The sequence below is a fragment of the Lycorma delicatula genome, chromosome 6 (genome assembly GCF_047948215.1).
Source record: "Lycorma delicatula isolate Av1 chromosome 6, ASM4794821v1, whole genome shotgun sequence".
NCBI classification, from domain to species: Eukaryota; Metazoa; Arthropoda; class Insecta; order Hemiptera; family Fulgoridae; genus Lycorma; species Lycorma delicatula.
The window spans coordinates 158892890-158914251 of NC_134460.1; the positions used below are offsets into that span (position 1 = coordinate 158892890).

The 21362-nt window shown below is 32.9% G+C and overlaps 1 protein-coding gene across 1 annotated transcript in view; it reads right to left on the reverse strand.

Annotated features, from left to right (window-relative positions):
- The window catches only part of Nmdar2 (glutamate ionotropic receptor NMDA type subunit 2), a 694511-nt gene that overhangs the window by 196720 nt on the left and 476429 nt on the right, over positions 1 to 21362 (reverse strand). Inside the window, exon 6 of the mRNA XM_075369831.1 lies at positions 14884 to 15099. Within this exon, the coding sequence (XP_075225946.1) occupies positions 14884 to 15099 (216 nt within the window). The remainder of the gene's footprint in view (positions 1 to 14883; positions 15100 to 21362) is intronic.

Consider the following 21362-nt stretch of genomic DNA (forward strand, 5'->3'; position numbering starts at 1 on the left):
CGAGCCACAATATATGTATACTGATGAATTGTAGCGGGTTGAAGAGTATATCAAGGACGTAAATCACAAAACATTTAAAAGAATGAGAAAAATTTATCCCTCTTCATAAACAAATCAGTGAAGCCGTAATTTTATTTTACTTATTATTAATTTTTATTTTGGGAATAGATTATTTGAAAGATTACCCATTTATACACCCCGTGTTGATGACAAAATTTATTACAGTCACCGAGAATTATTTTACACATTCTTCATTATGTAGAATAAATTTTAATTTTGTCTCTTTCTACATAGTTAGCGGTTACGTTGGCGATTTCTAAAAATTACATGTAACATATTAAAATGTTATAATTGAAAACATAAAATTATAACATGAAGTAAACACACAGTGAAATGATAATGTAATTAGTCAAACGTACTTTAAGGGTAGATGCACTTGCGTACAGGTATTGTGTATATTTATTATTCATTTCTCTTTGTAAACGACTGCGATTCATTTCCCGTCAACCACCACCACAACGGTTTATGTGGTCGAAACAAGTAAACGTGTTTCATTTGTGCGATATCATTACACAAAGATGATTAAAATCACACGTGATTAAAGGACAGTTTGTTTTCTTTAATACAACATGAACAAAAACCAAAATGTTTCATTGTATATTTTGTGGCTTTTTTTTATTGTATCGACCTGAACTTGCCTTGATTACTCTTCTCCAGTAATCACTGCCCAACAAAGAATTTCTTTTGAATGTTTCCTTCACTTCACGAATCAAATCTTAGTAATTACGGGTTGAGAAAAACGAATATGACAAAGAAAAAATTTTATTACCTTAATTTTATTAGTTTCTGTGATATACAATTAGTGAAAGTATTTTATTTTAACGGATTAAGGGAAAAAGATACATTATAATTACATATACCAACAACATAGAAAGTTCATATGACATAATTTTAATTACAGTTACATTCTAATAGTTCTTAATTGATGGAATATTACCTGAAAGTTGGTTGGATCTGAAGAGAATTAATTATGTGGTGGCTTCATGAGACGGTTGTTTTTTGGCTTTCCTCTTGTAAGCGAGTTCCGGAGCATCCCAACGAAGAGACCAGCAGTAATCCTCAAGCATTGCTTCATTCCAGCCATCCCGATATCTTTGTTCCATTACAGAAATATTCTGATGAATGTTTCTTCGTATTATCACCGACAACTCCACAACTAAGAGAGAAAAAGTTCAGGTGTGAGTGGAGAAACCGGATTAAGGAACATGTTGTATCTGAGTTGACGGTATTTTTGCAGAAGTACGGTCACAACTAACTTTAGTCTTCATCTCTTTTGTTGCCCAAAAATCCAAGAACGACTCCCTTTAAGGCTTTTAAGCTTCTCCTCTTCTTTCGCTCCGAAATTCGGTCAAAGGCAGGATCAAGTTGTCGAATTTGTGGCCCAACAAAAATACCTTCCTTAACTTTTACATCAATTAGCGTAGGAAATTTGTCTCTTAAGTACCTAAAGGCCTGTTCTTCTCGGTTCATACTTTTGACAAAATCTTTCAACAAATCTAGATTTATATGAACAGGTAGAAGGAGAACATCTTTTGGGTCCACGAGAGGCTCAGCAACGACATTTTTTACGCTAGAGTTAAGATTTCTCGCAAGCCAGTCTGCTTGAATATAATGTAATTTCCTATCTCTACTACCCAGGTACATAAAAAGCAGAAGTATTTAGTGCACACCAGTTGCATTCCTAAGAGTACAGCGATGACCTTTAGATCTCCAAAGATTTTCCATTTGTGTTCAGTGTATTTCATTGACTTATTTGATGTCAGTCTAGAAGGATTTTCTGCACTCACGCCTGCTCGAAGAGTAAAAAGATCGTGCGTTAGATTACTGTCTTGTTGCCCCGATTTGAGACTGCGAGGAGGGAAATATTGGACACCATAGATAGAAGGGAAGTGTTTCTCTCAGACGAACAGCAGCAGATCTAGTTGGAAAGTGCTGAAAACTAAACCGCTGTAGCAAGGTTTTCTAGGACGATCATGGAGGAGCTGTAATTCTGGAAGGAATCTCGCAAGGGTAGAAGAACGGGGGTCATCGGAGGGTGTGGGGACGGACAGGCACGCAGCTGAGAGCCTAAAAGGTTTTCCTACGTGTGGGGGTCGCTTGAATGCGATGAGGTCGTGGGCACTCTACTCCCGCGTCCGATGGTAAGCCGTGAGATAAGTATGCTGTAGTATTCGATTGTGTGTAAGGCGTTTGTTTATGTGATTGAATGTGACTGGCTATGAAATGATGTGGGAGTGTGCGGCGTAAGGTTTGTTTTCTGAGCGATGATTAGATGTCGTGGAGTCTGTTGTGAGATTTTAGTCTGATGTTTGGTATCTTGTGCGGGTGAGGTCCGTGTCTTTTGACTGTGGTGTCTGAATGTGTTTGAGGGTGTACTCTCCCCTTCCTGAAGTAATGCACACCAGCTGTACCAGGAAGGGTGGGTATCCAGGGATGGAGGTTCAGTCGGTAGTGCGCAGGAACACATACGAGTTTAATAACATCTTGCGGAACTTGTTAGCGAGCCCGACATTGGCCAGGCACCCGTAAATGGACTTGTAAAGGAAGATTGCCATGTTTGAATAAGTCCCCTTTATGTGAACTGCATGAGCAACAGGAACAGAAGGAAGACAGACGATTGCCGTTGTGAAGGAATACAGCTTTCAAAATAAGCTTGGAGGAGAATTTTGATTAAACAAATTTTTCACTTCAAAAGCCCTCGAAAACCAGAAATTCTGCACTAATTGCACACAATAAATATGAAACTCAGCGTCACAGTAACAGTAATAATGTTTATATAACATACAAACAGCTGGAGAACGTTATGTTTTGTCATTTAACAGGTGTGACAACTCCAAAAAAATAAAATACCCCCAAACTAAAAATGTAGATCGGGTAAAAAATGACATGTCATTGTATCTCCAAACCAAGAGCTAATCGGTCATTTTTATGGTGATTTTTTAATTCAGCAGATAGAAATACATAAGAATAAGCTATATTTTATACCAAAACATTTTGATTGTTGGGCAATATAATTAGTTTAGTTTATATATTTAGTTTATTATATATATATATATATATATATACAATTTATTTTTTAACTAGGAGGCCTCCCAAAAAAGAATTAAATGGAAGAGGTAAGATTGTGATACTATTTTTTTTAAATATTGAAAAAAAAATTTTGATGTAAAAAAACTTCGGTGCACGATAATCTTAGCCAAAATTAACGGCTATTTATTTCTTTTCAGAGCCAATTTCAAAACGTTATACAGTATCTCTTGAATAATTGATTGACAGTGAACAAGTAATAGAATAAAATTTATTAACTACTTCTACAACAAAACCATCTATTTTTCAGTTTGAGACCGCTACTTTGGGTTATAATACTTTGGGTATTACAGAAAATATAGACTTTCAATCGTAAAGCCACCGGGTTGAACTAGTGGTGGACGCGTCTTCCCAAATCAGCTGATTTGGAAGTCGAGAGTTCTAGCGTTCACGTCCTAGTAATGACAGTTTTTTTTATACGGATTTGAATACTAGATCGTGGATACCGCTGTTCTTTGGTGGTTGGGTTTCAATTAACCTGACATCTCAGGAACGGTCGAACTGAGACTGTACAAGACTACACTTCATTTACACTCATACATATCATCCTCATTCATCCTCTGAAGTATTATCTGAACGGTAATTCCCGGAGGCTAAACAGAAAAAGAAAGAAAGAATAGCCTCCAATTTTGATATAAATTCATGGAAAATAGACAGATAGGTTAAAAATAAAGGTAAATAAAAAATTCTATTTATGAAAAATTTTACATTGTTAAATAAAATGTAATACAGTTAATCATCGTACGTAAATACTATATAGAAATAATTAAAATGGAAAAATAAATGAAATAATTCCCTATGTATTATATAGACAGAAATAGACACAGTGTAAGTGCAGTGTAATATTTGTTGAAGTACTGCCTAAGCAAATTCACCATCGATTTTTTCCGTATAGTTGTTTGAGTTCCCTTTCGCTTGTAAACGAGTAGTTGAAAATCAACTGCTTCACTTGTTTTCTCGCTTGTTTGGGGTAAAATCACCTGGGAGATGTTCTCTGTTTTATGAATGAAAGTTTTATTTTTTATTTTTTTATATTTCGAGAGATGTTTTTATCATGGTTAAAATGTAAATAACATGAAAAAAATGAGTTCATCCAAACGGATCTTGACCCAGTCATTCACCTTTCAATTTAATCAATTTCATTTTCGATGAAGCTGGAGAGTATATTTCCAGTATAAAATAATTTTCTATCATTTATTACTTTTTTATTTTATTTCTTGACAATATTCAACTAAATACAATTACAAAAATACATTTAAAACAATTTATAATACGTAAAACAATTTTAAAATAATTTTTAAATTATAAAAACACAATTACGTAAATATTTTTAGCTTAAAAATATTTACACTGGATGGAGATATTCTACCGTACTGGACAGGCGTATTCCTTTTATCAAAATAATAACAAGCATAATTCATATAAACATAGATCTAGCAACGTTTTGTTTTCAAGTTACAGCTAGCGAAAGATTTCGCCTAGAAAAAGAAAGATTGCGCCTTTTACTTAAAAGGTAAATAAAGCTATACTAAACCTTTATAGACACAATTCACTGAGAAAAATGAGTGATTTTATATGTAATCTTACTTTAATAGTTGTAGGACTTTCCCGTCACACAGTGTTTTGCTGATCCAAGGTTTACACTCACAACTAAATTTAAAATAATTATCTTTTTATTTAAATATAATATTTTTTGTCTGTTAATTCAATGGTTCTAATTAAAACGCGCGCGCATCCCGTATTTCATTCGTGTGGGTGTAGCGGTACTAGCGGCCACTTTTAATACTTTTTTCATTTTAAATGTTATTCACGTATTTAATTCTACGTCTCACCTGTGACGTCACAACATAGCAGTCGACCACAACAGCTGTACCTCAGTGCTACACTAGCGCTCCTTGTAGTGAGAAGGAGTACTACTGATGCAGTATACCCACTTATCCGCTAGTTTAAGCATTTTTGGGATAGGGGTGTGATTTTGCAACAAGTTTTTTTTCGGAAATATAGTAGTAACCATACCGGTATAATGTACCCGAGTAACGGATTCTTGCCAATTAATAAGAAAGTAGTAGAAAACATAATAACGGGAGGAATCCAAAAAAGGCTAAAAGGAAACCTTTTAGTAAAGCCAACAGGTTAATTTAACAATCTTCCCTTGTAATACTACCCAACGACATACTTACAAACAGATATTGTTCCGTGAGAAAAGTTACCGGACTAGGGTAGGAATGCAAGGAAAAATGAAAGATCTCAGTCTATCGTTCTTACGCTCAACTGGGGTCCGGTCCTGCAGATCAAGAGGATAGGAGTAAAAATACTCCACGAAAGACCAGTTGAAATGAGAACTGCGAAAGAGTTCTAATCGAGCAGTTATTATGTGAGTTTGAAGTGAGAGTATCCAGTCAGGAGATCAGCGAGTCAGTAAATGAGTAAATTTCTTGTGCGTATAAATTTGACGCGGTTAAGGTGACGTTAAAAGTAATTCAAGTGTGGAGATTACAGGAAATGGTTCGGTGAGTTTCTGTTGGACAATTACTGTAAAAGATAATGTACTAAATTCAATTATAAATTTTTAGGGTAGTTTTATTTGTGTAACAGCAAAGGTATTTGCAGTAAAAGAACTTTATATTTGTCTTTTCTATTTTACTATTGTTGTTAATACTAGACTAATTGTTAAAAGTTTTAAGATTAGGGATCATGCAAAGATCTTTTGTCACTGGGAATAAATTCTGGTTTCCATATTAACTGTCTGTAAATAAATCCTCCGATTACTTTAAATTCTGTTTTGTATGTAATCACCATTTATTATTATTGTTGTAGTTGTGATAACTACGATTATTATTATTATTTTTTGTTGTCGTAATTGTTATTATTCTGGTTTTTATTGTGATTTGTTTATTATTTTTATTATCATTGTTATTATTGATTTGTCTAAGTTTATTTATTTTAAAAAAATAATTTTTGGTAATTTTATAAAAATTTAAAATTGTCAATCTCCCAACATCCTGATCAAGTCGCGAACACCCGACAATATTATTATTTTTTAATTGTTAACAAATGTGCCTAAGGAAAGTAGACCTTAATCAGGCGAAATCTCGAGATACTGTGGGTGGGCGATCTAGCTCCACAGCCTCACCCGCTTGACATTCTAAGTTGAAAATTTAATGGCATCAACGCCTCATACATAGAAGTAATCTGACCAAGTTTGATCAAAATCGGTCTAGTAGTTCTGGAAATATAACGTGATAGTATGTAGTGTAGTGTTTGTATGGCGGATCGGTATAATTATAGAAAGATATACAGGTACCGGCAGACCCCCAGCTTAGACTTTTTGAAAAGTTAAAAAAAAAGCTTTTAATCATATTTTTATTTTATTGGTAATTATATTTACATATATCAGTACATAATATTAATTAATATCGTTTCAATATATAAGCAATATATAAATGAAAATCAGAAAATAAATAATAAAAAATAAATGTAGGTTGTTTTATTTAAACTTTTTTTTCGTCTTCAGTTACTTGACTGGTTTTATGCAGCTCTCCAAGATTCCCTATTTAGTGCTACTCGTTTCATTTCGGTATACACCCTACATCCTACATCCCTAACAATTTGTTTTCCATATTCCAAACGTTGCTTGCCTGTACAATTTTTCCCTTCTACCTGTCCCTCCAATATTAAAGCGACTATTCCAGGATGCCTTAGTATGTGGCCTATAAGTCTGTCTCTTCTTTTAACTATATTTCTCCAAATGCTTCTTTCTTCATCAATTTGTCCCAATATCTCTTCATTTGTTACTTTATCCACCCATTTGATTTTAACATTCTTCTATAGGACCACATTTCAAAAGATTCTAATCTTTTCTTCTCAGATACTCATATCATATTCTTTAAAAATAGGAACTACCGAAAATTCATATGACAAACTAATTGTAAATAATGAAAGTTAGTGAGAAATTTGTTGTTGCTCATTTTGCACAGTTGTTTCAATGTCGGCTTGTAAATTACTTAAACCTAATCGAAGAGTTGAATTTATTGATAAACGATTTCTTGTTTTGGTTTTAATAAGTGTCATAGCTGAGAATCCAGCTTCACACAAATATGTGATTGCAAAGGGAAGTAGCATTTTATTGAATTTTTTTTTGTGGTCCAATTTGTTCAGAAACCGGTAGCATTATATTGCGGACCGGTGGTTGAGAAACACTGATTTAGAGGGCGATACTGAACATATACATGTACATACGGACATCCGGAAAATTTCCATCCGGTTTTTGAGTTTTTTAGGCACCTTAGTTGTCAAAACGTAAAGATCTGATAAAAAACCGCATATGCTTAAATTGAACCGATATAATTCTTTCCCTTCTAAAGTTAATAATAACTCTGCTATAGCACTAGATAGGAAAGTAAAAGCAAATAATATGTAATTTAGTACGAAACATTCTACCGGCCTTAAAGTACTGTTTCTGGTTTACAGGAACAGGCAGGAAATTTGCCAGTTCAACATTACCACTGCATGGTGCTTAATTACCAGCACCATTACAACTGCATGGTGCTAGTAGATTAACATTACTAATTGTATGGATAGATTTACCATTAATAACTTTAGTTTTTTTGTTTTCCACAAAGCGAAATGCCTGGTTGTTTTATTAGGTGACAAATTCTCTTGCGATATTCAAATTAATTTCGTTTAATTATTTTTTTACGAAATTTAAATCGTATTGTTTCATTTTGAAGCGCCTTAATAAAACGCTATCTATAATCATTATAAAACCATAAGTTTTTACGATAAAAAAATGTTTTGTCACATTATTTTGTGCGCATAAATGTGTATGAGTCATATACGTTAGTTAAAAAAAAAAAAAAAATGTTATTTATTTAAAATAAATAATATATGTAAACTTTATCCGTTTACTTTTATATTTATGAATGGGGATTTTTTTTTTTAAAAAGGGACAGTTAATTATTCTTAAAAATTAATAAAATCCACCCTGTTTTGGTGTCCTGAAGAAATATTTTGGCCCACGGGAAAGAACCTAATCATGTTTCAGTTAAAAGTTTTAATAAATTATCAACCATTATACAAATTTTCCCACCGACTCATTTAAAATGAAATTAAAAATATTTTTTTTTAAAGAAACTATAAAACTCTATCGATAGCCGGCCTCCGTGGAGCGAGTGGTAGCGTCTCGGCCTTTAATCCGGAGGTCCCGGCTTCGAATCCTGGTCAGGCATGGTATTTTCATACGCTACATTGTCATCCACCTCATCCTTTGAAGGCTAACGGTGGTCGCGCAGGTTAAACAAAAAAAAACTCTATCGATGAATATTTAAATAAAATATCAATTAAAAATTAAAAAAAAGAAAATAAAGCAGAATTTACGCATTCTGTACTGAGTATAAATATGTGGTCAAACATTTTCATTAACGCCTTTTGAATTAATATAGATTAATATAACGATTAGATAACGATTAATATAATTTTAATTACTTTTATTTTTTTATAATTAATTCTTTATCCTGTGTTGCTGTTCTGGATCAGTTATTTTTCTTATCTGTGGAATTACATATGCAAATCACGCCTTGCTACGTGAACAAACAATTAAGCTTATCAAACGCGAAGATTTCACTCGGACCTGATAATTTTAAATTTTAATTATGATCACTTGGCAGACAGACGGAGACAAAAAAAATTATATAAACCGAAAAAGATCATCTACCATTTGATTTAATAGTATAAGAAAACTTTTAATTTTATCACAAACTTTAATTTAGAGACGCTTAAATTATTCTACTATTATAAAAGTGTGTTAATACGATATAATTATTTCTTTAAAGAAACTACTGGAATTTTTTTCTTTTTTTATAAAACTCGGTTGGGTAGCAGAGTCTGCATTTTGTATTACAACAGACCAGATTAATCGTTTTCATTATTATTCTTTTTAAGGTAAAACTTAAAATAAAAATGATAAATCAGCTGCATATATTTTAAACTACATAAGAATTCAGTAAAGTGTGAATAATATTGCTGAAAGATCATCGTTAAACCAGGAGGTGGTATAATGAGGATTCTCGATTAAGTTATACAAGACTGGCATTATATAATGATGATATGCGGGTATTGTAATCGGTAAAACACCTTTTTTCAGACGAATAAATTGCTGCAAATCTTTATTATTGGAACTGACTATTTACTACCGTCGTTCTAAATTGAAAATACAATGAAAATATTACGTACAGTATGATAAATGATATGCACAAATTTATGTAATTTGCTTTTTGCAAATTTAATTAACCAAAAATTTACTTTTTATATATTTATTCTACATTAATTTATGAAGAGTTGCATAACCTTCAGTTATATAAACAAGTGTTGTATAAATAAGCTCTATATAAACAATCGTGCCTTCTCATAATTCCGGTAATTATTCTTCACAATTTCTCGTAATTTTTCCCACTTTGTTCTCCATTTATCTTACATTGCTTAATTCAAACTTTTAATATCTGTTGATTTTATGTTTAAAGTCAAATTAGATTTATTAATATCCAGTTTTAAAAAAATATACACAGACCATATTAAACAAGATTATTTATTTTAATATAATTAACAGTTTGTAACAGATTAGTTAGTACCAAGATCTACTAACTGCTTTTTAGATTTTTCCGCGACTTCGCCCACAAAATACATAATCAGAATTACAGATGTACACTACTATCACAGTGTTACCAAATCTCTTTAAGACTGAGTCAAGAAACTGTAAAAACTGTGGGATGAAACTGTAAAGATATAAAAAACGTTTTTCTTTCTATCCTTAAAATAAATAATAATTTATAAATTTTAATAATTTATAATTAATACTTTATAAATATTTATAAAGAGTATTTGGAAGCCCAAATCAAGTGAATATATCGTTTCGAAGTATAGTCGGAAAATGTGCAATCATTATTCGAATTCTATTGTTTTTCTTCACTCCTTCAAAGGTCGAATTTAAAGAAATCTAGAAATTGTTGTTAGATATTTACATGAAGATCTCTCACACAAACAAACAAACACTCACACACGCACACACACACACACACACACACACACACACACACACACACACACACACACACACACACACACACACACACACACACACACACACACACACACACACACACACACACACACACACACACACACACACACACACACACACACACACACATACATACATACATACATACATACACAGGTCAGTTAACGGTAAGGGTGAGTGTGCCTCAAAATAACCACTGAATAAATCACTAGAGAAACGCATCCTTAGTACAGAATGAACGGAAAGTTATATAAAGTTCACCATTGCAGAAACCTCGGACTGTCAACGGAGAGAAACGGGTACACATAATTTACCAGTCGCTACTAGCACACAAAATCCACCATAAGTCGAACATTTGTACATTTGAACGAAATATTTTCATCGCAGCTCAAATAGTTGTAACCCCAATAATACTCCGTCGTAGTTGAGAATTCCTTCCAATTCTCCACTATATGACACGATTATTTCCCACACTTCGTTCGCCAATAGCTGTGTGTAGGTCATGATAGAAAGAAAAAGACACGCACAATCTCCTACTACTTGCGTTTGCCGACGAGGTCACGGGATATTTAATCGATCATGGCTCACTTCGTACGTCCTTCCCGTCTAGCAGCAACCCTGTGCCCATTGGATCACGCTGTGTTCATTAAACACTTGCTTATGAGAATAATAATGATAAATTAAAACTAAACCCTGTTCAATTTATAAAAACTAATGTATAATGTAATTTCTTCAGAGCAATAGTTTTATCAGTACAGAAACCTGAAAAACTTTGAGTATTCTAAGCATGTGGGTTTTAAAACAATCAGCTTCTTCTATCTTAAAAAAATATTAATTAAAACTGGTTACCCCTACTTCGTACGGGTAATAATGCAGTTTGCCCTGTTCTTAGCGTTACCCGGGCGACAGCAACAGGAAGTGATCAAACTCGTTTCTAATTTTTTTTTTTTTAATCTTAATTTTTATTATTTATAGGTAGATTTCATAAGAAAGCTACTACCTATTGTAATGGGTACCATGATTCGACTTCCGGAAAATTTCGACATATCTTCGCGTTTCACATCCCCCAGATCCCAAAACAACCGTCAGCTCAAAAGTTTATATAATATATATATGTATTTCACTTTCTTTTGGACACGACAACTGCCGTAATTTGCGCCGATCATTTTCAAATTGTTCCTTAAAAATAATTCGTGCCATAATCTCAGTCGCGTTCGTTAACGGCCAAACTCGGACCATGGGGACGGAAATGCGGGGCTTTTTCGGAAAAAAAAAAAAAATTTCGCTATAATTTTCTTGTTAAGGAAACATCGAATTCGTATAAAGTTCCTAATATTCTTTGGATAAAGGCCTAAAGTTTTTTGATATCGGCCAACCATTGGCCCAAGAGGTGGTAATATTGGGATTTCAAAGACAAAGAAAATCATACCTCCCTTAATAGGCACAACATCGATTCGGTTTAAAGTGGTCATTAGTCCTCTAAACATTCAGTAAAACGTTTGTCTGAAACAATTTTTCATATGACCAACCCTGATGTCAAGGGATGACCAAAATGTTGCTGGAATTGTAAAAAGATGGGGCTTGTCGTATGAGAAACATGTGAAACTTTTTTCACATGCAACCATTGTCGTATTGAGTAATTTTGAAGTTTTTCTTAATTTTAAGGTGGAAATTTTTTTATTCCCTACTTAGCACCAATGAAATCTACCTCCGCCTTCCGGCGTGCCAAAAGGGATTTTTGTTTAATTACTTTTATGTTCTTTTAGTCGAGTAACCGGAGGCATGCGGCCAGTCACCCACCGGGTTGGTCACTGGTGAACGCATCTTCCCAGATCAGCCGATTTGGAAGTCAAGATTTCTAGCGACATACAGTACCGCGATGATCAAAGCAATAGATCTATGCTTGTGGTAACCCATTGTATCCGGTGTATGAGCCGTGTAGGGATCCATTTGTCTGTGTCAATTGTCACGGGCACCATCTGGCGAATCTCGAAACTTACCAATGTATATTGGTTTGCTTGGCATTTTTCTTGCCACCACCCCATTCCGTAGCCCTAAAGCATACGACCGAAATGTCTGTGCCACAAACGGCTACTGAGCCTCGAAACAGTTTAGCGACCAATATCCTAAATAGTTCCTAGAGCTTACCTAACAACGTGAGCGGACTAGGCGCGGTGCAATACACCACCGGCTTACATATCCCAACCGCTCACTTGTCATATACTTGCTAAAATGGGTTGGCACACCACGTCAACTACTAAAAATATATATGACATCCATAAATTAAAGTTCATTTCGTCTGGACAGCAATTTGCTGCCGCGACTGGCTGAATGCCAGCAAGTATCTGTCCACCACATTAAAGCGCTTGGAGCCTTAATTGGCTGGTGGTTAACCATATATCTAGGTTAGCTTTCCACAGCAGTGCGGTAGGAGTCTTTTCCCTTTAGATAAACTACTGATGTCGGTTCAACAAAGCAACCGCATCAAGGAACACCCACACGGTCCGACAATGTGGCTCTCGCCACATCGACTTATGAGTAGCCAATTTTTCCCTTGACTTCTAAGTTCCAGGGTGGCCTGGTCTCTGATCCCCCTAAGAGCAGGACAATCAAACATCATGTGTTCATTTGAATGGACCTCCCCGTAGACGTACAACTCATCTGCTGTCAGGCGGAACCGAAATAGATATTGGTTTAAATTAACATGGTTGGTGAGCACCTGGGTACCCGTTACCCTTAAAAACGAGCTTGAGGCATACCATCCCCCAGGTCCTATGTACATTTTTACAAGGATCTTCCTTTAGTCGTGATATGCCATTCCAGCTGCCATGCATCCATCGCGAGGCTCTGCAGCCTCTTCCGCAGGCGGTAGATGGGCAACTAAACGAAATTTAAATCCGGTGCATTGTGATCGCCGTTTCGCTTCGGTACTGGCCCGGCTCGAAACCGCATCCCAAATTCCTCGGCTTCCCGACCTCTTCTGGAAATTTAGGTAATTTCCAGATGGCTGCCCAAACTTTCACCACTAAATCGATTGGGAGAGCCTTTCCCAATATTGTGGTAGCCTCGTGGGAGGTTATTTTAAGAACACCAGTGCATAGAATTAAGGCTCTGCGCTGGGCAGTCCTTAAATTTATTTATCAATGTATAACGAAAAAGTAGCAATTCAGGAGGTAAAGACGATTGTACAAAAAATCAGCTACTTCGAAGTAAGGAAAATCGTAAATAATAGATCGCCAAAATAACAACCCCTTAAGTACAGATTTTTGCGGCTCCTATAACTTCTTTCAAACTAAAAAAACGTAATATCTGAGGTAGTATCAGCCTTAACTAATATAGTTGAACGCATTATCAAGGATAAATTTAAATAAATTTAAATTTCAGAAAAAACAGCCCAAAATTAGTACCAAAAAAAAACAGATGTTGCTAAGCAGAAGAGTACTTTTAATTTAGGAATGAACCTTCAAGTGGTCATAACGTGAACAGTAATATAGCAAAAATGCAAAAGAAGTCTGAATCTAATGTAACGCAGATCGAATTTCAGGTACAGAAAATTCCCATTCAGGGAAGTCAGAAAAATGACGAGACAATGATTGAAAATAAAGAAATTATAGACCAAGTAGCTATAGATGCAATGAAAGCCCAAAAGAGAAAGCTAACATTGTTGCCGCCCAAAATTTCAGCGGGGAGTGCATAGAGTTTAGACTTAGATGAAATACTCCCCGCTCCACTTGGACAGGTATCGGATGATACCGGTCGCCAAAACTCCTCTTAACCACCATCGATGGTACTAAAGATGGATGAAGATTTCATCTTCGAGGCCTCAGACATCTATTTTCAGTGGTAGAGTCGTGAGAAGGATAGATAAAAAGAAATAAAATAATTGGCAAAAGGGAAAACCAAGGAGATAATGCTTTTGAAACATATTTTAAGCTACTGACGAATTTATTTTAAGGATTTTTTTTTTTAAATTACGGGTCTTTTACATCCGTTTTGATAGTTTTGATTACATACTTTAAAAATGAATTGTATGTTTTTTAAGTGACAAAATATATCCTTTATATCCTTGTCATCTTGTGTTATTTTGGGGTTTTAATGTTCTACGACAAGTCTGTTATAATATCTGTTTGAAAAGACTGCTCTTTTGAATTGATCAATATTTTTAATCAGGATGAAAAATCTTAGCTTGGGATAAGGGATAATTAATGACTAGTAGTTGATACCCGCTATCCTCCCCTAAAAAATAACAATAATAATACAGTCAGGTCCAATTCTCAAATTTTCTCACCTTGAAGATATTTAATACTGCGCTACATTTGAAATTACTGGTACCAACACTACAGAAAGTTTAAACCTATTATAATATATGTTTTTACGGTATAAATAATTTAAAATAACTACTTACCATCCCTGGAGGATTAGGAAAAAAAATTTGATTTTTGGTCAATAATTTGATTTCTTTCCCACCCCGGATAGGTTTTTGTATAGTAAATAGGAAAAATTAAGTTATTTTCATTTTAATTAATTTCCTAAAAATGTACACATTTTTATATTTAAAGTCGAATTGCTCTAATACAAAAAGTAAAAATGTAAACAATTATTAACGATAAAAATAAATTAATATAATTTTATTAAACTTACTGCGCTTGTGCGATATCAGCTTCAGTTCCGACTCTGCATATAACGCCGCGCTGCATATTACATTTTCCAGTTATAGGGTCCGGATGAGCCAAATTTATATATGGTGATTCTTCTAAAAATGTTATTTTTAGATGGAATTTTTCTGGTACACCCTGCGGCGGACTGTGACTATTTCCTGGCCATACTATATCTTTAATATCTAGCCCTTCTTTTTCCCATGACTTCCAAACTCCAATCTGCAACAAATAATATAAATTATTTATATAAATATTTATAAATTATTTAAATTAAAAGGTCAAAAAATAAAAAGAAACTGATTATTTTTTTTTCGTGAAATCATAAAGGTAATTATAATATTTATTGAGGCTGTAAGTATACAAATATCACTCAAAATAATAACTACAATATCATTATAACACCTCATCTTGTCGTATAAATACTAATATAACCAAAGAGAAGTGAAGTCAGTTCAAGTAAAATTTAATGCGATGGATATTTTTTGATCGCAAGAGTATACAATTTCATGTAGATAATAGATTTTATATCGCAAGATGAAAAGTTTTTGCGGAAAAAAATTTTTTCACCGTCTTTGACTATCTGTTACAAATTATCATTCAGTCTTCAGCTCATTTTATGTGAAAACTTGTTTTATTAGATTAAAGGAAATATAAAAAAAGAATATTTATATTTGCATTACAAAAGAGAAAATAGACATTTTAAGTAATTCTTGCCAATTTTTTATATTTTACCGTATAAAAGCTGCAAAAAAATTAAACCGGGAATAGTTAAATGCATAACATTACTGTAAAAAAAAAAAAAAATAATAATAAAAAACCTATTGTACATAAAATGGTAATATTACGTAAAACCTTTGGAAATATATGTTTGACGCGAGACTTTATATGGAATTGATACTTGGACGATCGGAGTACCTGAGAAGAAAAGATTAGAAACTATTGAAATGTGGTGCTATAGGAGAATGCTAAAAATCAGATGGATAGATAAAGTGACAAATGAAGAAGTTTTGCGAAAATCGATGAAGAAAGAAGCATTTGGAAAAATATAGCTAAAAGAAGAGACAGACTTATAGGTCACATCTTAAGGCATCCTGGAATAGTCGCTTTGATACTGGAGGGACAGGTAGATGGGAAAAATTGTGCAGACAGGCAATGTTTGAAATACGTAAAACAAACTGTTAGGGATGTAGGATGTAGAAGGTACACCCAAATGAAACGACTGGCAGTAGATCTTGGAGAGCTGCATCAAACCAGTCATATTACTGAAGATAAAAAAAAAAACGTAACGTAAAGACGTGCTTCTACAACAACTTTGAGGGGCTGTTCAACTCCTTCATTAGGCCCGTTACGAACTCCACACGCTACCCATTTGAGATTACTTAGTGCCATTAATCGGTCAAATTGAAAAAGCCAAATATTTTTTACACAGTCTAATTCATCATTATTATGTTATTGAAAAAATTAAAAACGGAAGGTTTAACTGAAACGGTTCAGATTATTGTAAAAGAAAAATAATGAATGCTTTATGAATTTTCAAACCAAAAAGATAACTTTTTTTACTTCATTTAATGGTTTTAATTAGAAGTATTGTAGATCGATAAAAATAAATTATACAATATGTTATATTCTTATACTGGTATCTTTCAAACGTGACGGCTGTCAAAATTCTTATCTCTGTATTTATATCTTTGTTAAAACTGATATGGTATCTCAAGCAAAACCCTTACAATTTATTTTTTAAACATCAATAAAGAATTACCCTTTCAATTTATATTGGTTTACGATGTTATACCAGAATATGTAGAGGGTTTTCATGTTAATCCCCCCAGGCGATTTTCTCGTGAACTACGAACAATACAGAAAAAACAGGACAACCAAAGTTACTCAGATTGGAGAGGGACACCTCATGGTGATATTAAATTTGACATTGAACTTGATCTGAAATAAGATCAAGTTCAATGTCAAATTTAAAGTTAACACGTTTTTTTCAAACGGAATGAGTTAATTTTGACCTCACCAATGAAAAGAGCAGAAGGTTTTATATTGAAATATGTGGTTACAGATATGACCTACAAAAATAGATGATATGAACTAAATAAGTAGATAGTAGATTGGAACTTTTTTGAAGGTAATACGGCTAACCAACAGAGATAGTGTTGGATTCTTTTCGAAAAAATTTACAGTCACTGGTTTCTAAGTTGTGACAAGAGGATTGCTATCTGGTACTGTCTTGAATCAATCGAATACCGTATGTGATTTAACTCGTAAACCGTGAATTTCAAGAAGCTAGAAAAAAATGAGAAACATAATCATAATCAAACTTCACGACAAAAATTCCAGTATATCAACGTGACATTGCTCTTTCCATTGTGCTGTCGACAAAGGCAATTCCATTTGAAAAAATCCCAACGTTCTTGGAAATCTCAAAGTCATGGTCAAGGTCACAGTTGGATATCCTCCTTCTTTCCAAGTAACTTCTGTAAAGTCATTTTTATGCTCTTTCCCATAGTTTGCGAGATAAATGGCCCGGTATATAAATAATCCAAGAATATTGTATGCTTGATGGTTAGACTATCTCTATAGTTAGACACTATCTCTGATGGTTAGCTGTATGATATTCAAAAAAATTTCATATGTATGACCGCATATTTCAATCTAAAATTTTCCGCTCTTTTCATTGGGGTCAAAAATAGGTCATTCTACGTAAAAATATCGTGTTCCTTGAAATAACGGTCAAGGTCAAATCCAAGGTCACCATGAGGTGTCTCCCTCAAATCTGTAACTTTTGTATAGGTAATTCTTTTGTATTGTGTATTGTATCGTATATTTTATACATAGTATACCGTTCGCCCGTGCTTGCATGGGTGGGCGGTGGTTATAAAGTGCCCCTGATCTAAAAGACTGAGTCCCGGTAGGGCCGTCCCTTTGGTGATGTCCCCGTTAGAGGCGAATCACAAAGAACCGAGTCCCGGTTGCTGGGTGATGGAGGCCGGGGACGGCATAGCCGGGCTTGGCGTTTCCCTCATATGGAGAGGCAAAGGCACCTCCCGGAACCGTACTCATGCTTAATTGGGAGTCTGGTTTCGGTAAGCAGGGGAAAAACTTTTGTATTGTGCGTAGTTTATGAGAAAATCGCCTGGGGCGATTAAAATTGAAACACTGTATAATGAACAATTACTTAATTTTTAATGTTTATAATAAATAGCACATTTAAACCATTAATTTGAGTAATATACGACTCAAAATAGAAAGAAATGTTAGATATTATTCGGTCACAGTTTATAATTAAAAGAAATCAGATAAATTACTGTATACTTTAACTAATATTTTCCTCTGTTCATTTTCTGGAAGTCCGGAATAAGCCTTTCACTTATTTCTTGTAGAACACATGTCCTTAAATCGCACTTTTTATAATTTTTTTGAGATGGATCCCATAAATTAGGTCTCAATTTGATCTTCGTAATTAACAATTCAGTGTAGGTGCTCATATTTATATTCAATTAACAACTCACATTTCATAAATTAAATGTTTCGTACGCGTCCAAAATTAATTTAATATCTAAAATGACCTTTCTTTATTCAGTAGGAAAACTAAAACAAATAGCTTTTGAGACTTTTTAATACAGGGGATACTCCAATTTTTTTTATAGTACGGTATGAAATTAAAAGATTTTAGGACAATTTGAGAATAATGAATTTCATAGCAGAACCTTATATAAATAAATAAAAAATTAAACGCACATTGTAGATTACCGTTTTGATATTAGTAATCATAGTAAATATATTTGATTATAAGACAAGTAGAGAGAAAAATTAGTGAATTTAGGACTTACGAAATGGATGTCATCAATCGATCGATCCATTTAAATGATCGATGATTATTTATAAAGAAATAGAATATCCCTAGGGATGGGATATAATAACAATAATAATGTCCATAGTGATGTCCATTTATATAATAATATTTATAGGGATCCATAGGAATATTAGATTCATGTACGTACAAGTATTACTGCCTGATGAAGTACACTTTTTTAATTAATTTTTTGAGAAACATTAATAAATTAGAGACTTTAATTAACAAAGGTCAACGTAGTAAAAGTCAAATCTCAAACGCTCTTTCCAAATCCATTCTTCATAAAACTTCTAATGAGATATATCTCTCGATTGTTGTCATTATCTAGCAGATAAGATATTATCTTATTTAATAATAAGTTTCTTCAAAAAAACCTTCCCTTAAATACTTGTAATTTCTTTGAGTAAGGAAATTTAATTATAACTTTTCTTTTTCAACAATTGTAAAAAAATGAATAATTTCATTTGAACCTTGAACTCTCGACTTCGAAATCAGCTGATTTGCGATGATGAGTTCATTAAACCAACCCGGTAGGTTTACCAATTAAGCCTGATATTCTTCAAAATCAGCTTCAAAATCGAATTGTTACAGCAGTGAATTCAATAGCCAGGGAACAGTTACCAATAAAAATAATTTGGGACCAATTAAAATAATTAAATGGTATTTATAGTAATATTAATAAATATAGGCCTTGTAGCACGTATTAAAATATCGCTAGAATTTTTTAAATCAGATAATAAAAATAAATTTTTTAAATGTTTTCCTGAATCGTTATCTAAAATCGATTTACAGTTTGTATTTTATATTGATTTCATATATTTTAGATAATATACTGCTATAATTATTTATTGCATAATTAAGTCATTGATATTTAAAATCCTACGGCATATTAGAAATAAAAATTTATCAAGGGTGAAACCAGGAATGTTATTTGATTCTACGCCAGAGTTTTTAAATCTACTCTACAGAAATTTTAATTAAATTTATTTGTCGCAAGATTAATTTTATTTAGATTTTATAACGGCGTAAAACAAAACGATAATACATAAAGTAATTAAGTTATCAAAAGAATATTAGAAGGTAAAAAAAAAACAACTATTTCTGTAAAAATGATATTTTTTACTATTATCATAAATTTAGTAATTTTTATACCTATTTATATAATTGTAGCACCTTACAACGGTGAACGTATAAAATATAAAAATCAGAAAAATAACGAATAGAAAGACTTTTCATCAATTTTAATGTTAACATTCTGATCGGTAGATAAGTACAAAATGAAAAGTTTTTAAGATACCTGTAAGGAGAATAAATTTTTGGCAGAATCTTACAAATGGAGTAACATATTAATGAATTCAGATTTTTATTAACTCGATTGAAAAAATAGTGCTGAGGTTGAAAATACAAAAGGAAGGAAGAATTAGAACTTCTGAAGACCATTGGAAAATATTTTTTAAATTCATAACGGTACTGAATAGAAAGGAAAGAAGAAGGCATCAACATCATCGAAGACAAAAAAGTATACTTTTTTACGAACCGCATAAACAACAGCTTCTTATAGCAACATATCGTCTATAAAAGATGTAGTTGAAGTAACATCTATGAAAATAAAATAATATTTACTCGACAACACTTTCATTCCCTCTTTATTTAACTATATTCAAAATTACATTTCATATACTCGGCACTACTGTTTATCGCCTTAAGAGGTTCCTTTAAATTTTCTTTAGTGTTCTTCATCGAAGCGATTTCCTTAACTTTGTCTAAGTATTAATATTCGTAATAAATTTTCCATTTACTCTACCCGTGTTTCTTTGAAGTCTGTATTACATTAAGAAAATACCACTCGTCTTGACTCCTTCTAATTCATGTATAATTTAAAGATGTTAAGACTAATTACATTTTGATAAAATTAATAGAACCGATGTGGAAACACAAACGTGTTATAAACAAGCGAGATAAAACATATTATTAAATATCTTGCTTCCATATTCTACATACTTTATACGTTGTATGACGTTTGAAATAAATAAAACACGCTAAAATTTTATAGAACATGTCAAATGATTTTTATTAATTAATAATAAGTAAAAATATGAATAATTAAAACATAATAAATTACATTCATTTTATTTATTTAAATTTTTTACCATCTGCATTTTACTGGGTGCAAGAATGTCCATTCTACCGGTCACATAAATTTTCGAACGGGCAAGCTTAAAACGAATAATAAACAAACCTACGTATGTAGAGAGAAGTAACTGTGAACAAAGCGTTATATGATAGAAAAAGGAATAAAACCTTCAAAAGTTTAAGAAGATTCAATCTTAAATGTGGGGATAGAAAAGTTATTTGTAATTTATTACATCAGAAAACGAAAAAAGATAACCTCGGATTAAAAAAAGCATGGCAAAAGAAAGTCGTTTGACTGTTTTTTGCCTGTTCGCTCATAGAAAAAATCTGATGCGGCCACCACATACTTCCTTGTACGTCTATTAAATTACCTACACATATTTTTGCTACACTTCATTTAAACTTATTTCATTTGAAAGCGAGATACGATCCTCCAATTCTTTAATAAAAGTGGACAGTTACACAATTATTAAAAATATTACTTTTATTATCA